Below are 18,955 nucleotides of genomic sequence, written 5' to 3'. Positions count from 1 at the left end.
AGAATGAACGCCGGCTGTGAGTGTAGCCTATGACTGAGCCGTGATGAGCAATGACTGCATGAAGACACATGACAGGCTGGGGGCACGTCTGACTGCAACCAATCATAGATGACAGGACGGCCGGTGGGTGGTGAAAGCACGGAAAGCTGTACTGCGCAGTATAGGAAGTGAATGCGCGATCCGGAAGCAGTTTGCCGCCATGACACCGAGTCTCGTAAGTATGAAACGCTCACTTAAATCTTATTTTCTTTATTTTTCAATTCATTTCCCCAGTGCCGGATCCGAATTGTGCACCCGGAATCCCGGGTCCCGGTCCGGGACCCGAGCATCTTTGAAAACACACGGATCCGGGCTTTTACAGAACAGATACGCTCAGCCCTAGATATAACCTTTTCTAAGTGGCAGACAGGAGTAATACTGGACGGAGTATATATCTCACCCAGAAAGTTAACCTGGGTGAGATATTGCTGTAGCAACCTAGCTGCTGAGCTAACTCAGCTGAGTGAGTGTGCCTAATCACAGCCACATAAAAGGCTGAAGAAATTGTTTAGTAGGGGGGAGACAGCCTGAGGAGTAACATGCTGTGTTGTGAGCTAGACATGGACAATGGTACAAACTAAAGACCAGTGACTGGAGATTCAAGCCCTGGTAGAGTGAGTCAGGGATAACCTATATTAGTAAGCGCCCAGAAAGGGCAAGTGTTTATTGTTTTGTATTGCAAGTTTGTCGGCAATTCTATGGCTGCAAATAAATGCCTTGCATTTACTATTTTCTGTCACTACTGTGCCGCCCTATAATGCCCATAGCGCGTTAGACCTTTAATAACATATTACAAATAGGGATATGATACATATCTTTGGACATCAATTTGTGATTCCATCTGATCCTGTAGCCTCCTGATGAGTCTGTTATTTCCAAGTCATGTGGAAAATATGGGGACGAAACGCATTGAAGCATTTATAATCAACTGAGAACTTTTTTGGCGCAATATGTCTTGGCAATGTTTGTTATTATTATTTTTTTCACATTTGTGTGCAGAATTAGTGAGCCTTTTGTTGTACCTTGGGTCCTGAGCCACTTACTTTGGCTGCACCAGGAATAGGGATAGCAATGGCTAGCCGCCAAGGAAAGGGGGCACCACTGGGGGTGCTAAACCTTCATTGGTATGTAGGGGACAGTATTTAGGGCACTTTAGGCCTTGGTGGTGGCCCAGATTGGTTTGCTCTTTTTCTATTGTACTCTGTTTTTGTATTTTGTTGTATGTCTTAGGGTATATTGTTGGATATCCCTATTTTTACTATATTATTTAAGGTTATATCTCATTAAAAAACATACTGGGTATACTTTTGAATTACGGTATATATGACCCTGACAGTTTATCGTTATTTGTATTGAAACTTCTTGACCTACAGGTTTTTGCACATTGAGTCTACAGGGGAATGAGAACGCATCTGCCGGCTGCACAACGGCCTTATTCATGGTGAAACGGATGCATTTTAAATGACCGTCTTTATAAGATGTCTTAATTTGAAGGGCTAAAATTAACAAATAAAACTTTCAGAACAATTTGGAACAATGTGGTCTTAATAAATGTCTCCAACATGTTTTGATTGCAGATACCTATGTTTTCCAGGCGAGTAAATCTGATCGGTTATCTTGTTTCCCGCAGCTGAATGCAGCCAGATGGCATCTAAGGGCAGCACGCAGGATCCGATATGTCCAGTGCTCATCCAGCTATGCCCTATAATTGCCTGTAGATCCTAAGGTGCTCTGATGTTTCAGGAAGGTTGTAAAAGCAAATGTGCTACACTGCCAGCTTACATCATTTGGCTTCCTTGTCATTCTGTACCTCAAGGGTCCTCTCTATGGCTCACTGGACATTCTCCAGCAGCGAATGCCAAGTCTAATAAGCCTTGTGAGGGGTGTCTTGGTGCAGGCACTGACATACATTCTGATCTCTCTGCATAAGAACATGTGTGTAACAAAAGTGGCAACTGCTTGGTCTCGGAGGCTCCGTCTTCAACATTGTGACACAGAACAGTCCCATGTGATCCTCGGACTGTGATCTCACATCATTATAACCTACGCCAGGAAAATTCACTAATACTGTCATTTCAAAGTCCCACGCTGGGATTTGCGGTTACCTTTTCTTTAAGGTGCTCAGGCGGTGATTAATTTTTCCAGCTAAAATCATTTCAGTCAATACCTCCTACTTGGTTTCACGAACGTTATTAAAAAAAACCTCTAGGAATATTTCTCGTCACTGTCGTCCGAAGGAGCGAGTGCACCGGGAATAGAAAAAATGTTAATTTATTAGAAATCTGAGCAAAAAGCCATCAAGTCGGGGATCCCAATCTTGTGGCATATGTGCTAGGATTTGTAACTAACACTATTAGTCAGGATGCCGACACAAAAGAAAGCATCAGCAGTATCGTGAATTTTTATTTTCTGTGTCATTCTCGCTGATAAAATATAACATAATTATTTCATCACCTACTGATACATAATTCAACAGGCACTACATTAGAGGGCAATGCCGTCCTGGCTATAAAAGCCGAATACACCTTAGGGCAACCTTAGCAAATGAAATGTTCTGTGCATATGAGCTGTGTTATTAGGGCACTCTAGGAAAAACTGACCTGTTGGAGCAAAATCACTACAGTGATCCCTCTCCTATCGCGGGAGTTACGTGCTAGAGATCCCCACGATAGGTGAAAATTTACAAAGTAGCGGAGTTATATTAAACTTTATTATTTTTAGGATTATAAGACGCAACCCTCATTTTCCTCCACAAAAATTGGGAGGAAAATGAGGGGTGTGTCTTATAAGCTGAATGTAGTTTTGTAGTTGGTGGAGAGGGGTCACAGGAGGGGCTGTGCTGCACGCTGTATTGGGTATTGTGCTGTCGGCGGCGAGGCACGGGCCTCCTACTTGAAAATGTCGGCGGTGCGGGCTTCAAATAATGGCGCCCGGAGTCAGCGCATGTGCATGTTGAGCTCTCGGCTCAAGATCTCATCTGCGCACGAGCTGACTCTGGCCCATAGATCTCCCAGCAGCGGACTTAAGGAAAATGGTGCCAAGAGATGGCGAGAGCGCAGATGAGATCTCGATTCATCATTGAGCAGTTAGCTCAATCTACGCACGTGCCAACTACGGGCACAATATCTTTGATGCCTGCACCACCGACAGTTTCTGGGTGTTCCTAGTATAGCAGCGCATGCAACGAGCATCTGGGACATCCGCCGCACTGCCCGCAGCATTGTCCTACTCCACTACCGCCCCTGCCTCCTGTGACTCCGCTCCACCACTGCTGCTGCCCCCCTGGTAAGATAAAACCACATAGAACACATCAAAAAAGAAAAACCTACCAAAGATGCCAGACCATCTGGTAGGTTTTGCATTTGGTCTGGCATCTTAGGTAGGTTTTTCCCCCCTGGTAAGATACCAATGCATTATAAGACAGACCCCATGGTATATTTTTATTGTATTTCTTTAAATTTGGGGTGTGTCTTATAATCCGGTGTGTCTTATAAATAAACTATACCTGCGATAAGTTAACCATGATATAGCGGGGGACAACTATATTGTGAGTGCCCCTCACTTTTGGCACCAATTTTCTCATCTAGTTTGAGACACTCAATTTTCGTCTCATTCAACAAGGGGTGTAGCTTACAGGTTGTGATTAAATGCAAAGTAAAGCCAAACAATAAAGATAAGTCAAGTTTAGAATGCAACACGAGCAATATAATAAATTTGGCCCATTATCCTTTTGGCTTAGGCTCTGTCTAAACTGCATCTGAGCTCACTGTTGGGTGCATAAGCTCCGAAAGCGAGACAATGGACACAGTCAGGATGGATGCCACTGTAACAGTGGCATCCATTTTGTTTTCTGTAAAGTGTTTTAATTTCTGAAGAAGATACATTTTCTACAAGCACTGACCTTCAAGCTATCTCTGAAGGAACACTCTGTCTATGGCTTTGAAGCTTCCTACCTGAATGCATCTAATGTCCAGTTGCCATAGATGAGGTTTGAGGCACGCACGTGTGCACACACACAAACACACACACACACACACACACACACACACACACACACAGCAGTATGCCCAGACAATGTTAATCAATGACTTGAGATTGAACCTAAAAAAAACCCAACACATTAGTTTGAGATTAATATCCAATTACTTAGAAAATTGAAATACAACCAATCAGTAGTAAGATGGTAATGCAACCATTAAGATACGCCCAAAATTATATTGTATAAATATGTATTAACTAGAAGGTGGCCCGATTCTACGCATCGGGTATTCTAGAATTTACGTATTGTGTAGTTCATGTATGATTTTTGTTATATATATATATATAGATGTTGTTGTGTGTAGTTACCAAGTGTTTGTGTAGGGCGCTGTACATGTTCTGGGTGTGGCGGGGGGTGAGAGCGGTGTTGTATGTGTGTTGCGTGTGTTGCGTTGTTTGTGGAGCGCTGTGTGTCTGTAGTGTTGTGTGTGTGTGTGTTGTGCGGTTTGTGTGTGTGTGTGGTGTGTTTTGGGGGGAGGTATGTTTTGAGCAATGTGTGTGTTGTGCGGTATGTGCGTATATTTGTGTGTGCTGCGGTGTTTGTGTGTTGGGTGTTGTGTGTGCAGCGTTGTCTGTGTGTGTGGGTGTCTGTGTAGGGCGTTGTTTGTGGTTCCCAGTGTGTGTGTGTTGTGCAGTGCGCGTGTGTGTGTGTTGGGGGGAGGTGTGCACCTTCCATCGTGCTCCATCCCCCATGCTGCGCACCCCCCATCGTGCTCCATCCCCCATGCAGCGCACTCCCAAACGTGCTCCATCCGCCATGCTGCGCACTCCCAAACGTGGTCCATCCGCCATGCTGCGCACTCCCAAACGTGGTCCATCCGCCATGCTGCGCACTCCCAAACGTGCTCCATCCGCCATACTGCGCACTCCCCATCGTGCTCCATCCCCCATGCTGCGCACTCCCAAACGTGCTCCATCCGCCATGCTGCGCACTCCCCATCGTGCTCCATCCGCCATGCTGCGCACTCCTAAACGTGCTCCATCCGCCATGCTGCGCCCCCCCTATCATGCTCCATCCGCCATGCTGCGCACTCCCAAACGTGCTCCACCCGCCATGCTGCGCACTCCCAAACGTGCTCCATCCGCCATGCTGCGCACTCCCAAACGTGCTCCATCCGCCATGCTGCGCACTCCCAAACGTGGTCCATCCGCCATGCTGCGCACTCCCAAACGTGCTCCATCCGCCATGCTGCGCACTCCCAAACGTGCTCCATCCGCCATACTGCGCACTCCCCATCGTGCACCATCCGGCATGCTGCGCACTCCCAAACGTGCTCCATCCGCCATGCTGCGCACTCCCAAACGTGCTCCATCCGCCATGCTGCGCACTCCCAAACGTGCTCCATCCGCCATGCTGCGCACTCCCAAACGTGCTCCATCCGCCATGCTGCGCACTCCCAAACGTAGTCCATCCGCCATGCTGCGCACTCCCAAACGTGCTCCATCCGCCATGCTGCGCACTCCCAAACGTGCTCCATCCGCCATACTGCACACTCCCAAACGTGCTCCATCCGCCATACTGCGCACTCCCCATCGTGCACCATCCGGCATGCTGCGCACTCCCAAACGTGCTCCATCCGTCATGCTGCGCACTCCCAAACGTGCTCCATCCGTCATGCTGCGCACTCCCAAACGTGCTCCATCCGCCATGCTGCGCACTCCCAAACGTGCTCCATCCGCCATGCTGCGCACCCCCCATCATGCTCCATCCGCTTGGGAGTGCGCAGCATGCCGGATGGAGCACGATGGGGAGTGCGCAGTATGGCGGATGGAGCACGTTTGGGAGTGCGCAGTATGGCGGATGGAGCACGTTTGGGAGTGCGCAGCATGGCGGATGGACCACGTTTGGGAGTGCGCAGCATGGCGGATGGACCACGTTTGGGTGTGCGCAGCATGGCGGATGGACCACGTTTGGGAGTGCGCAGCATGGGGGATGCAGCACGATGGGGAGTGCGCAGTATGGCGGATGGAGCACGTTTGCTCAGCCTCTCTCCTTCCAGCCTCCCTCAGCATCAGCCTCCCCCTCCCAGCCTTCCCCAAGATCAGCCTCTCTGCTCCCAGCCTCCTCCAGCACGCCGTGCTCCTCTGCCGACACTCACCCACACCCGATCGCATCCACTCACCCACACAACCGATCGCATCCACTCACCCACACAACCGATCGCATCCACTCACACACACAACCGATCGCATCCACTCACACACACCCGATCGCATCCACTCACACACACAACCGATCGCATCCACTCACACACACACAACCGATCGCATCCACTCACACACACCCGATCGCATACACTCACACACACAGACACTGACGATATTGCACATACGCGCTGATACTCACAACATCCGGGGATATCACATGCTTCTGGCCATGTGATCCTCCGTCAGGTCCTGGAAGCTCACAACAGCACAATATCGCCGCCGAGAAGCAAGCGATATCCCAGGATGTTGTGAGTATTTGGATGCGATGTGATGTGTGTGTGTGAGTGAGTGTGATCTGATTTGTGTGTGTGTATGTGTGTGTGTGTGTGTATGTGTGTGTGTGTGTGCTGTTATGTGTGTGTATTTTCCGCAGCTGCAGGACCTTGATGTGTGGATGCGATGTGATGTGTGTGTGAGGTGTGTGTGAGAGTGAGTGTGAGCCGGTGTACACTGGTAACTATGATACACATCGGGTAACTAAGGGACCTTAGTTACCCGATGTGTATAATGGTTACCAGCTTTCACGGCCTCCGTTAAGATCCCAGCATCGCAAGGTTATGTCTGGCGCTGCCGGGATCCTGACGGAGCCGGTGTAGAAGCAAGTGATATCCCAGCATGTTGTGATGTGTGGATGTGATGTGTGAGGTGTGTGTGAGAGTGAGTGTGATCTGATGTGTGTGTACTCACCTGGGAATCGGAGCCCCGTGTCAGTTGGGCCACAGCGAGCGTGCATTGCGTGAGGGGGGCGGGGCCTGCAGAGAGCCGGGGCGAGAGGCCAATCCGTGTGGGGGGGCGGGGCCATGGCGAGCCCAGCGGCCAATCAGCTTTGTGTCACCGTAAGGACACAATTTCGGAGCATGACAGACAGACAGACAGACAGAATAAGGCAATTATATATATAGATTTTCTTTAATAAATGAGGAATCTTGTCATACTTTGAACTCTGCTGGTGTGTGTGACATTATTACCTCCATTGACAGCATTCATGTGTGACATGAGGCGGATCCCTGTACAACGCTGGTCCCCATAGTTGCCGTAACATTTTGTTTGGTGGAGAAGACAGGCACAATAGCGTCGTGGAACTGCAGACCCTTGAGCAAACCAGGACTCGGGAACAACTGCGGCAAGTAGCCCATTGTGTTACTGCCTGCCTCCTGTAGCTGTGCCCATAACTCTGTAGTCTGGTCATATGACATGGATGCCTTCACTGTGTCTCAGTGAATGAAAAATTTGTTTTCCTTTTTGGTGCTATTATATGTGCTTTACTGTCTACCTAGGCATATGATTCTGAGAGTGGCTGAGATAAGGGAACTCGGGAGATAGAGTGAATGAGCTATCATCCCAAGAGCTAAAAAGTTGGGGTAGCACTGTCCCTCTATATTCTACAGGTACAAAATGCTGATTATATTGAGTTTAGCTGAATTGTTTGATAATCTTTCTAATGATATATTTGAGGTTTTGAATATTACTGCTTCTCAGCTGCTCCCTGATTACCAGAGTAATTACACACTTTTTTTCTAGATTACCTTACTGCATCCCAAGGAGACTTTGTCAGATAGTGGGACCTTCCTGCTGCCGCTATGCGGATAACACCAATACATCAAGGATTATGCATGATGTCTAGCATGTCAGATTGCTCAAAGATGAGTTCAGAAGACTCCATTCCCAAGAAGACTGGGACTTCCAATGTCCTGATTGCCTCAGGTGGCTTAACCCCATCAACTTGTTCAAAGGAATGGGAGGATGGCTGGTGCGCATCATGTACTTTGTTGCAAAGATATTGGCAATAATTTGTGTCTATTTTCTTGTGAAAATAATTATATTTTGTGTCTCTAAACTTGCCAAACTTAGAACCAGACATGTTAGGATTGAAATTGATGTTACATCTGCTTCTGTTGTGTACTCCAAAACATAGGGTCAAAGGTAATCCTGTCAATAACTATCTGTTAGTATAGCTCGACTGTCTCTCCTTTCTGGAAGATGATCCCCAGTGTTTAAAGAACAGGCGGAGGACTTTATTACCGGAAGGGGGACCCACAGTTGCATATTTATATAGTATCTTTTTGGGAATAGCAGAGATCTAATATATAAAGCTGAGTGTATGTGTGTGTGTATATTCGCTAAAGGAATCCACACCGTCGCATTTACAATCACGAAATTTTGCACAGACACCTCATGTGACCCAGGGAACATCATAGACAAGGTTTTGACAGGAAAATGTAACCCCATGCTTTACAGTTACTCTCCAAAAAACATGCCTCCATTAAAGTGAATAGAGCCTGGAACTACAGGTTATTAATATGAGCTGTGATTGGTTGCTATAGGAACAAAGGACATTGTTCATATAAGAAGCTTATGTGTGAGGTAATAAGATATCGGTGGGGAGACGGATAGAGAGAGACAGAGACAGACAGAAAGACAGACAGACAGAGAGACAGACGGGGAAAGAGACAGACAGATGGGGAAAGAGACAGACAGATTGGGAAAGAGACAGACGGGAAATGAGAAAAACAGAGACAGACGGGGAAAAAGACAGACGGGAAAAGAGACAGGCAGACAGACAGACAGAGAGACAGACAAAGACAGATGGGGAAAGAGATAAACCTTGATAGAGACAGACTGGGAAAGAGACAGGAATAGAGACAGACAAGGAAGAGACAGACAGGGAAAGAGACAGACAGGGAAAGAGACAGACAGGGAAAGAGACAGACAGGGAAAGAGACAGACAGGGAAAGAGACAGACAGGGAAAGAGACAGACAGGGAAAGAGACAGACAGGGAAAGACAGAAAGAGATGGACAAAGACAAACTGGGAAAAAGACAGGAAAAGAGATGGGGAGACAGGGAAAGAGACAGATGGTGAAAGAAACAGAGATAGACAGACAAAGAAAGAGACAGACAAACAGGCAGATGGGGAAGAAACAAACTGGGGAAATAAACAGGGAGACGGGGAAAGAGACAGGCAGACGGGGAAAGAGATAGACCGGGGAAAGAGACTGGCAGACGAGGAAAGAGACAGACTGGGAAAGAGAGAGACAGACAGGGAAAGCGAGAGACACAGAGATAGAGACAGACACAGAGATAGAGACAGACCGACACAGACACAGAGATAGAGACAGATAGACTGATACAAAGACAGACAGACTGATAGAAACAGACAGAGACATAGAAACAGACAGACAGAGACATAGACACAGACAGACAAGGAAAGAGACAGACAGCGACACACAGACAGAGACTGGGAGAGAAACAGAGAGACAGTTACTATCCCGGGCAATGCCGAGTGCTACAGCTAGTAAGATATAAAACTTAAGCATCTTATTGTTTTTTATTTACGATTAGGATTTTTTTAAAAAATTGCAGATTGGCTTTTAGACTGTCTTTGTTTTCTTGCCCATTGCTGGCTGCCTAAAGTATTAACCAATAATCTATTCTGACAGGGAGTTTTTAACTCTTTATTGTATTTTTTTTTTTAACTCCTTTGTATTTATGACCACAGAAAAAAATGGGAGCTGAACTAAACTCTTATGTTCTAATAAATCAGTTGAGAATAGCTCAGAAAAGACAGACAAAAGTCAAAATGAGCTTACTAATATTCACTTAACTCATTATGCAGCAAGCAGAAGAGCCCATAAAAGGCAAATGGTACCTTTTTTTTTCATTTTTAACTCAAAATGTATGCAATTAAACAATTGTCCACCAGTGAATAACTGTAAAGCAACTTGTGCAAACATCTTTTTATTTTTATAAAAATTAGTGGAACGAGAAAGATGATATGTTGCCAATAAAATGAAAGTGAATTTCACCTATCATTTTTCATCTTACCATGGCATCCAATACATAGCAAGGTTTTGAAACCACTCTACCAAGACAGTAACATTTACAAAATGCAGGACTACCGGCATGTTTGCAGAGATTCATATAACAGGCCTGGCGACATATCCCTACCATGGCAATTTTCGGACAATTTGGGAGCATTAAGAATGGATTTATGCATAAAATTATATTATTGAACAGTCAATATAATAAGTACAGAAAAGATAATAAAAAACACCAAAAACCATGTCTCAACACACAGATATATACAGTGCTGGCCAAAAGTATTGGCACCCCTGCAATTCTGACAGAGAATACTCAGTTTCTTCCTGAAAATGATTGCAATCACAAATTCTTTGGTATTATTATCTTCATTTATTTTGCTTGCAATGAAAAAACACAAAAGAGAATGAAACAAAAATCAAATCATTGATCATTTCACACAAAACTCCAAAAATGGGCCAGACAAAAGTATTGGCACCCTTAGCCTAATACTTGGTTGCACAACCTTTAGCCAAAATAACTGCGAACAACCGCTTCCGGTAACCATCAATGAGTTTCGTACAATGCTCTGCTGGAATTTTAGACCATTCTTCTTTGGCAAACTGCTCCAGGTCCCTGAGATTTGAAGGGTGCCTTCTCCAAACTGCCATTTTGAGATCTCTCCACAGGTGTTCTATGGAATTCAGGTCTGGACTCATTGCTGGCCACTTTAGTAGTCTCCAGTGCTTTCTATCAAACCATTTTCTAGTGCTTTTTGAAGTGTTTTGGGTCATTGTCCTGCTGGAAGACCCATGACCTCTGAGGGAGACCCAGCTTTCTCACACTGGGCCCTACATTATGCTGCAAAATTTATTGGTAGTCTTCAGACTTCATAATGTAATGCACTCGGTCAAGCAGTCCAGTGCCAGAGGCAGCAAAGCAGCCCCAATACATCAGGGGTCCTCCGCCATGTTTGACTGTAGGGACCATGTTCTTTACTTTGAATTCCTCTTTTTATTTCCTGTAAACTCTATGTTGATGGCTTTTCCCAAAAAGCTCTACTTTTGTCTCATCTGACCAGAGAACATTCTTCTAAAACGTTTTAGGCTTTCTCAGGTAAGTTTTGACAAACTCCAGCCTGGCTTTTTTATGTCTCGGGGTAAGAAGTGGGGTCTTCCTGGGTATCCTACCATGCAGTCCCTTTTCAATCAGACGCCGACGGATAGTACGGGGTGACACTGTTGTACCCTCGGACTGCAGGGCAGCTTGAACTTGTTTGGATTTTAGTCGAGGTTCTTTATCCACCATCCGCACAATCTTGCGTTGAAATCTCTCGTCAATTTTTCTTTTCAATCCACATCTAGGGAGGATAGCCACAGTGCCATGGGCTTTAAACTTCTTGATGACACTGCGCAGTGTAGACACAGGAACTTTTAGGTCTTTGGAGATGGACTTGTAGCCTTGTGATTGCTCATGCTTCCTCACAATTTGGATTCTCAAGTCCTCAGACAGTTCTTTGGTCTTCTTTTTTTTCTCCATGCTCAATGTGGTGCACACAAGGACACAGGACAGAGGGTGAGACAACTTTAATCCATGTCAACTGGCTGCAAGTGTGATTTAGTTATTGCCAACACCTGTTAGGTGCCACAGGTAAGTTACAGGCGCTGTTAATTACACAAATTAGAGAAGCATCACATGATTTTTCAAACAGTACCAATACTTTTTTCCATTGAAGACAAATTAAATGAAGATAATACCAAAGAATTTGTGATTGCAATCATTTTCAAGAAGAAACTGAGTATTATCTGACAGAATTGCAGGGGTGCCAATACTTTTGGCCAGCACTGTACGATTAAAAAAGAAAGCCAAGATTATTAGTCCTTCCACAAACCAAGCAAGGAACACAAGACTTACTACAATTAGTATTCTGCCCAGTGAGTCTTGTGGACACTTGCCCCCTCCCCTCTTTTATTTTATACAATGTGCTTACATACAAATGTAGCATTGACCATTTTCCTCCAAAACATTCATCTGCACTACTCATTTGTTTTAGTATTTGGCCAATATCATTGTCTCTCTTAAAAATACTTTAAAACTAAGACTACTTGAGTGTCATGAAGATAGTGGTGTCACACTGCGATGTTGCTTTAATGACGGTCAATAGGATCATCTTACAATGATCTACCATGGATTGAGTGTCATGAATATCCAACTGTGTTGGATTTTTGTTCTGAAGTACCATCCAACCCCATAGGCTTCAGTGTAAGCTTTATACGACTTGTGCCTCTCATGAGAAACATCTGCAATTTGCATTTCTTCTTTTAATTTCTTACCAAATCACAGTTAGAAAATATCTAACTAAAGTCGCCCAACTGATTTTGGTCACGTGACATGCTGTCGGGAAAATAGTCCACGTTAGCCTAATGTGGTGTGACCAGCCCTATTCGAAGACAGAATGTGTAATCAGAAAAGGACCTATTGTTTAAATTAGGTATTTGCCCCGGAAAAAAATGCTGCAAAAAAACAAAAAAAAAAAACAGATTTAACACAGTCAGTATAAAAAAATGATATATATCACAAAAGAAATCTAAATTCAAAATTGGAGGGAGAAGGGTTAATAGACCGCGTCGCCACATAAAAGAAGATCCATGTAAAAGGACCGATTTATTTGTTAATGCGTATCAAAGCCTAAGGTGCACTTTGCACGCTGCGACATTGCAGGCCGATGCTGCGATGCCGAGCGCGATAGTCCCCGCCCCCGTCGCAGCGGCGATAGCCTTGTGATAGCTGCCGTTGCGAACATTATCGCTTCGGCAGCTTCACATGGACTCACCTGTCCTGCGACCGTCGCTCTGGCCGGTGACCCGCCTCCTTATTAAGGGGGCGGGTCGTGCGGCGCCACTGCGACATCACACGGCAGGCGGCCAATAGGAGAGGAGGGGCGGAGATGAGCGGGATTTAAACATCCCGCCCACCTCCTTCCTTCCGCATATCCTACGGAAGCCGCAGTGACGCCGGTAGGGGATGTTCCTCGCTCCTGCGGCTTCACACACAGCGATGTGTGCTGCCGCAGGAACGAGGAACAACATCGGACCGTCGCGTCAGCGTAATCATGGATTACGCCGACGCTGCTCCGATGATACGATTACGACGCTTTTGCGCTCGTTAATCGTATCATTGAGCCTTTACACACTACGATGTCGCATGCGATGCCGGAAGTACATCATTTTCAATTTGACCCCACCGACATCGTACCTGCGATATCGTAGTGTGCAAAGCCCGCCTTATGGCTTCTTCCTCAGGACAAATCATACACCTGATATATCCTGAGGAGAAAGCCATAAGGCTTTCAAATTAGTTGACAAATAAATCATTCCTTTTACATGGATCTCCTTTTTTATGGTGGAGTGTTCTATTAACCCTTTTCTCTCCAATTTTGAATTACATATCCGTGTGGTTTCTGCTGCAGCCATACTTACACCATTATAGTGGTTGTGACTCTCACAACCACGCCAGGTGAGTCTACCCCTTACATCAATTTTGCTGACAGTTGTTTTAGGATAAGACCCTATTCCCGCTTAGTGTCTCTTCCAGCAATTATTAACCAAAAAAATAAATCTTGTAATTTTCAAACTGGCCTCTGGGGCTTTTTTTAGACTTTAACTTCCTATTGTTGCAGGAAACAACACATGTACATAAACACAATGGTCAGATCCCAGAAGTCGGGAGAGCTGTGACATTGACTGTTTTGATTTGTGGATCCTGTGTTATGAGTAGTGTACACAGGTTGTGGCCAATATGAAAATTGCAAGATTCCTATTTACATATAGGGATTACAAAGAGAAGGCTGAGCGGAGACTTAATAGCGGTCTACAAATATCTGAAAGTTAGTCACAGTGCAGAGGGAACCAATCTATTCTCATTAGCACAAGGAAGTAGAAGAAGCAATGGGATGAAATTTAAAGGAAGGAGATTCAGATTAAACATTAAGAAAAACATTCTGACAGTGAGGGCAGCCAGAGAGTAGAACAGGCGACTACGGGAGGTAGTGAGCTCTTCCTCAATGGAAATCTTCAAGTGGAAACTGGATAAACATATAGCTGGGATGATTTAGGAAAGCCTGCACTCACAGGGGGTTGGACCCGATGGCCCTTGAGGTCCCTTCCAACTCTTCCATTCTATGATTCTATATTTTTAATAATAAAAATATGAAAAAAATTGCTAAAATAAGAAAAAAATAGATGTAACATAAAAACCTGATTTAAATAGAAGGCATTTTTCTGATGATGCATGCCCTTTAAGAGACAAAACTCCAAGTTTAATGGAACTGGATTAAAAACCAACTTCAACGTCCAGCTTTGGATTTCTAAAAATATGAAAATCTAATGAAATGCATTGCAAATCTCAAGCTTCAACCACATATTTTGGATGGATTTAATATATACTTAACTACCGTAGATGTAAGTATTCTGATAGACTCAGACACTTTCCACAAAACATCTGCTCTTCAGCTGTGCCTGAACTTCTAAGAAGGTTGCAATTTAATCAGCATATCCACTTAAAAACTAACCACTTGTACATTTCAATATTCTAGTCTTACTTTGCCCAGAACAGGCAGCATTGATATCATTTTGTAATTGTAGAGTAGATGAGGGTTTTATGTAACGTTATTGGTGAAAACGGTGTTATAAGGCAGAGACGTCAAACCAATCTATGACGCAGGGATCAGCGACAACGGCAAATTCACTTCTCATTCACGTTCTTTACTACAATGAAGACAGTGCTGCAACATAAAAATAACCTCACAAAGCGAACAAGTGGATAACCTTCAGTGAAACATCTGAAAAAGCAAGACAAAGGCTGTGCATGTCAATATCGGAACACGATTCTCACGTCGCTTAACCCCCTCACGCTGTAATATATAGAAATGCATTATTTTCTATAGAGATTTAAAATAGCAAATATAAGGCAAAGTTTAAGGCTTGCTTTTATACCTTTTGTATATTTTTACAAAGAAAAAGGTGGCGTTCCAAAGTTAGAGGAAAGATACAAATATGTTTTAATTAAAAAGATTGGGCACCTTTTTACAAATTTCAGGTTTGTTTATTTTCTGAACAAAAAAAAAGAAAGAAATACAAGAAATTTAACTATATGAAAATGGCTAAAATATACCATATTTAAATGCAACAGTTTTTGTTAATGGGATATTCAGACACATGGATTATTACAGCTTTGTGAGGTTTGCAAATCAAAAAGGTCCGTGGAGCTTCTGTTAGGAGTCTCGACACAGAAACCAGCCAGATATCCCTCCGGGAAGGACCTAGCCAAGGGGTGACTCTTTTTAGGAGACCACCATAACCACCATATTAAGTGGCCCTTTTAGTCAATATCCAATTTTTTGACAAGTTTAAAGATATGACAAGGGAAATACTAAGGCCAGGTATCCATCCACAGACAGCTGTTTCGGGGTATTGCCCCTCATCAGTGTGGAATAGGATTGTAAGGTTTAGCAGAAATGAAGAAACTTCATAATATGCATTACAGAGGCCTAGATTACGTTACAGTAAATGACTGCATTTTTTGTCTCATTGCTCCCATCCAGTACACTGAGTGTGATGCCAGTGTTAGCACCTGGAACATCACTGACTGAAGGAGAGTCAGGATAGCACATACCAGATGGAGTGGGAGGAATATTAGGAAGGAAAATGTATGTACGCAGCAATTAATTAATCCATAGACTGTATAGAAAGAGTGAACGTTGTTGGTAATGTTTTTTGTTCTTATCACTATTTTTATTAAAGAAACAATAATAAATAAATTTGCTTTACACTAATATTCCCTGTCTTTTTATAAATAAGTTACGAGAGTTTTCTTATCAGTAAAGGCAGGATTACACCCCTATTCACAGCGGATGACACAGGATCCACCAATCACAATAGGATATGTCACAGTTGATCCTACTCCCCCCTCCCTTTACAATGACCTCTGCACACACTCAGACTCATACCTATGATAGGGTTGGGATCTGATTATTGAGACTATGCACATGTGTTGTTTCCTGGAACAACAGGAAGTTAGAGTCTATAAAGCCTCAATGGCCAGTGTGAAAATTGTAAGAGGTTTTTTTCCACTGTTAATACAGACTATAAGAGATGTATATATATATATATATATATATATATATATATAACACACACACACACACACACACACACACACATACACACACACAGTGTATATATATATATATATATATATATATATATATATATATATATATATATATATATATATATATATATATATATATATATATAATTATTTTTTTTTAAATACAGTTAGGTCCAGAAATATTTGGACAGTGACACAATTTTCGCGAGTTGGGCTCTGCATGCCACCACATTGGATTTGAAATGAAATCTCTACAACAGAATTCAAGTGCAGATTGTAACGTTTAATTTGAAGGTTTGAACAAAAATATCTGATAGAAATTGTAGGAATTGTCACATTTCTTTACAAACACTCCACATTTTAGGAGGTCAAAAGTAATTGGACAAATAAACCAAACCCAAACAAAATATTTTTATTTTCAATATTTTGTTGCGAATCCTTTGGAGGCAATCACTGCCTTAAGTCTGGAACCCATGGACATCACCAAACGCTGGGTTTCCTCCTTCTTAATGCTTTGCCAGGCCTTTACAGCCGCAGCCTTCAGGTCTTGCTTGTTTGTGGGTCTTTCCGTCTTAAGTCTGGATTTGAGCAAGTGAAATGCATGCTCAATTGGGTTAAGATCTGGTGATTGACTTGGCCATTGCAGAATGTTCCACTTTTTTGCACTCATGAACTCCTGGGTAGCTTTGGCTGTATGCTTGGGGCCATTGTCCATCTGTACTATGAAGCGCCGTCCGATCAACTTTGCGGCATTTGGCTGAATCTGGGCTGAAAGTATATCCCGGTACACTTCAGAATTCATCCGGCTACTCTTGTCTGCTGTTATGTCATCAATAAACACAAGTGACCCACCCAGTGCCCTTGAAAGCCATGCATGCCCATGCCATCACGTTGCCTCCACCATGTTTTACAGAGGATGTGGTGTGCCTTGGATCATGTGCCGTTCCCTTTCTTCTCCAAACTTTTTTCTTCCCATCATTCTGGTACAGGTTGATCTTGGTCTCATCTGTCCATAGAATACTTTTCCAGAACTGAGCTGGCTTCATGAGGTGTTTTTCAGCAAATTTAACTCTGGCCTGTCTATTTTTGGAATTGATGAATGGTTTGCATCTAGATGTGAACCCTTTGTATTTACTTTCATGGAGTCTTCTCTTTACTGTTGACTTAGAGACAGATACACCTACTTCACTGAGAGTGTTCTGGACTTCAGTTGATGTTGTGAACGGGTTCTTCTTCACCAAAGAAAGTATGCGGTGATCATCCACCACTGTTGTCATCCGTGGATGCCCAGGCCTTTTTGAGTTCCCAAGCTCACCAGTCAATTCCTTTTTTCTCAGAATGTACCCGACTGTTGATTTTGCTACTCCAAGCATGTCTGCTATCTCTCTGATGGATTTTTTCTTTTTTTTCAGCCTCAGGATGTTCTGCTTCACCTCAATTGAGAGTTCCTTAGACCGCATGTTGTCTGGTCACAGCAACAGCTTCCAAATGCAAAACCACACACCTGTAATCAACCCCAGACCTTTTAACTACTTCATTGATTACAGGTTAACGAGGGAGACGCCTTCAGAGTTAATTGCAGCCCTTAGAGTCCCTTGTCCAATTACTTTTGGTCCCTTGAAAAAGAGGAGGCTATGCATTACAGAGCTATGATTCCTAAACCCTTTCTCAGATTTGGATGTGAAAACTCTCATATTGCAGCTGGGAATGTGCACTTTCAGCCCATATTATATATATAATTGTATTTCTGAACATGTTTTTGTAAACAGCTAAAATAACAAAACTTGTGTCACTGTCCAAATATTTCTGGCCCTGACTGTACATCCAACATAAAAACTTGATTTAGTCAATGAGTAATTGTCTTATGAGCACTCCCTTGTTGGGTATCTGGCTATTGCTTTGTAAGCAAATTTATATTACGTATTACACAAAGTTTAGTCCTCTTCCTGTTGTTTTGCTATGTAGTTGATTTAGGAGAAATTTGAGAAATGGCAACCATTACAGCCTACATTATACTTGTGTTCACTCTCAGCTTCCCTTGTGTGTTGAATCTTTACTGAAGACAGGGGAACATCCCACGCTCCTATGTAGCTGTAATTAGGCAGATGTGCTATTGACAATTGTGGATTGTGAGTGATATCCACTGACATATACAATGTCAGCTGTATGAGGCACACATTAAAGTTTAGAGATCTTGATTTCATAATGCAAGCATTCTAGACATGTTAAAGAGTGCTCAACAACAGCATTGTATTGTAAAACAAGAAAACAAGAATATAATGTAAAAAAATATACTATACCTATATGGAAATACATGCAAATGGAAGGTACCAAAGAACAGTATAAAATGAGATTACATAAATAGTCAGGTAGGGATCTCTTTTTAAAAGTATTTTGTTATATATAGTCATTACACATGTAACAAACGTCCCACAATTGTATAGAATATAGTGTATGCATTGATCATATATATAAAAATCAGTGGCGCACTTACCTTAGCCATCATAGCGGCATATGCGGTATACAAGGGGTCATCTTCGAGCTTGCTGTGAAGAAAATAAACTTAATCAAAAACACAAAAAAAATATCTAAGGTATATAAAACTTCAATGATTAACTTCAGGGAACACTAGACAAAGATCTGGACTAGCTGAAGCAGAGGGACAGGCCATCAATATTAGGTCGGGGTAGTCCGGCTCTACG

General features: G+C 43.4%; 1 protein-coding gene across 9 annotated transcripts in view; it reads right to left on the bottom strand.

Moving 5' to 3' along the window:
• The window catches only part of LOC142258359 (ryanodine receptor 3), an 847,167-nt gene that overhangs the window by 143,525 nt on the left and 684,687 nt on the right, over positions 1-18,955 (bottom strand). For all 9 annotated transcript variants that reach the window (XM_075330934.1, XM_075330936.1, XM_075330935.1 and 6 more), the window contains one exon: positions 18,748-18,799. In XM_075330934.1, the coding sequence (XP_075187049.1) occupies positions 18,748-18,799 (52 nt within the window). The remainder of the gene's footprint in view (positions 1-18,747; positions 18,800-18,955) is intronic.

The sequence above is a fragment of the Anomaloglossus baeobatrachus genome, chromosome 12 (genome assembly GCF_048569485.1).
Source record: "Anomaloglossus baeobatrachus isolate aAnoBae1 chromosome 12, aAnoBae1.hap1, whole genome shotgun sequence".
Lineage (NCBI taxonomy): Eukaryota > Metazoa > Chordata > Amphibia > Anura > Aromobatidae > Anomaloglossus > Anomaloglossus baeobatrachus.
The sequence above is the reverse complement of the archived record's forward strand: the minus strand, read 5'-3'. Positions and strand labels throughout refer to the sequence as shown.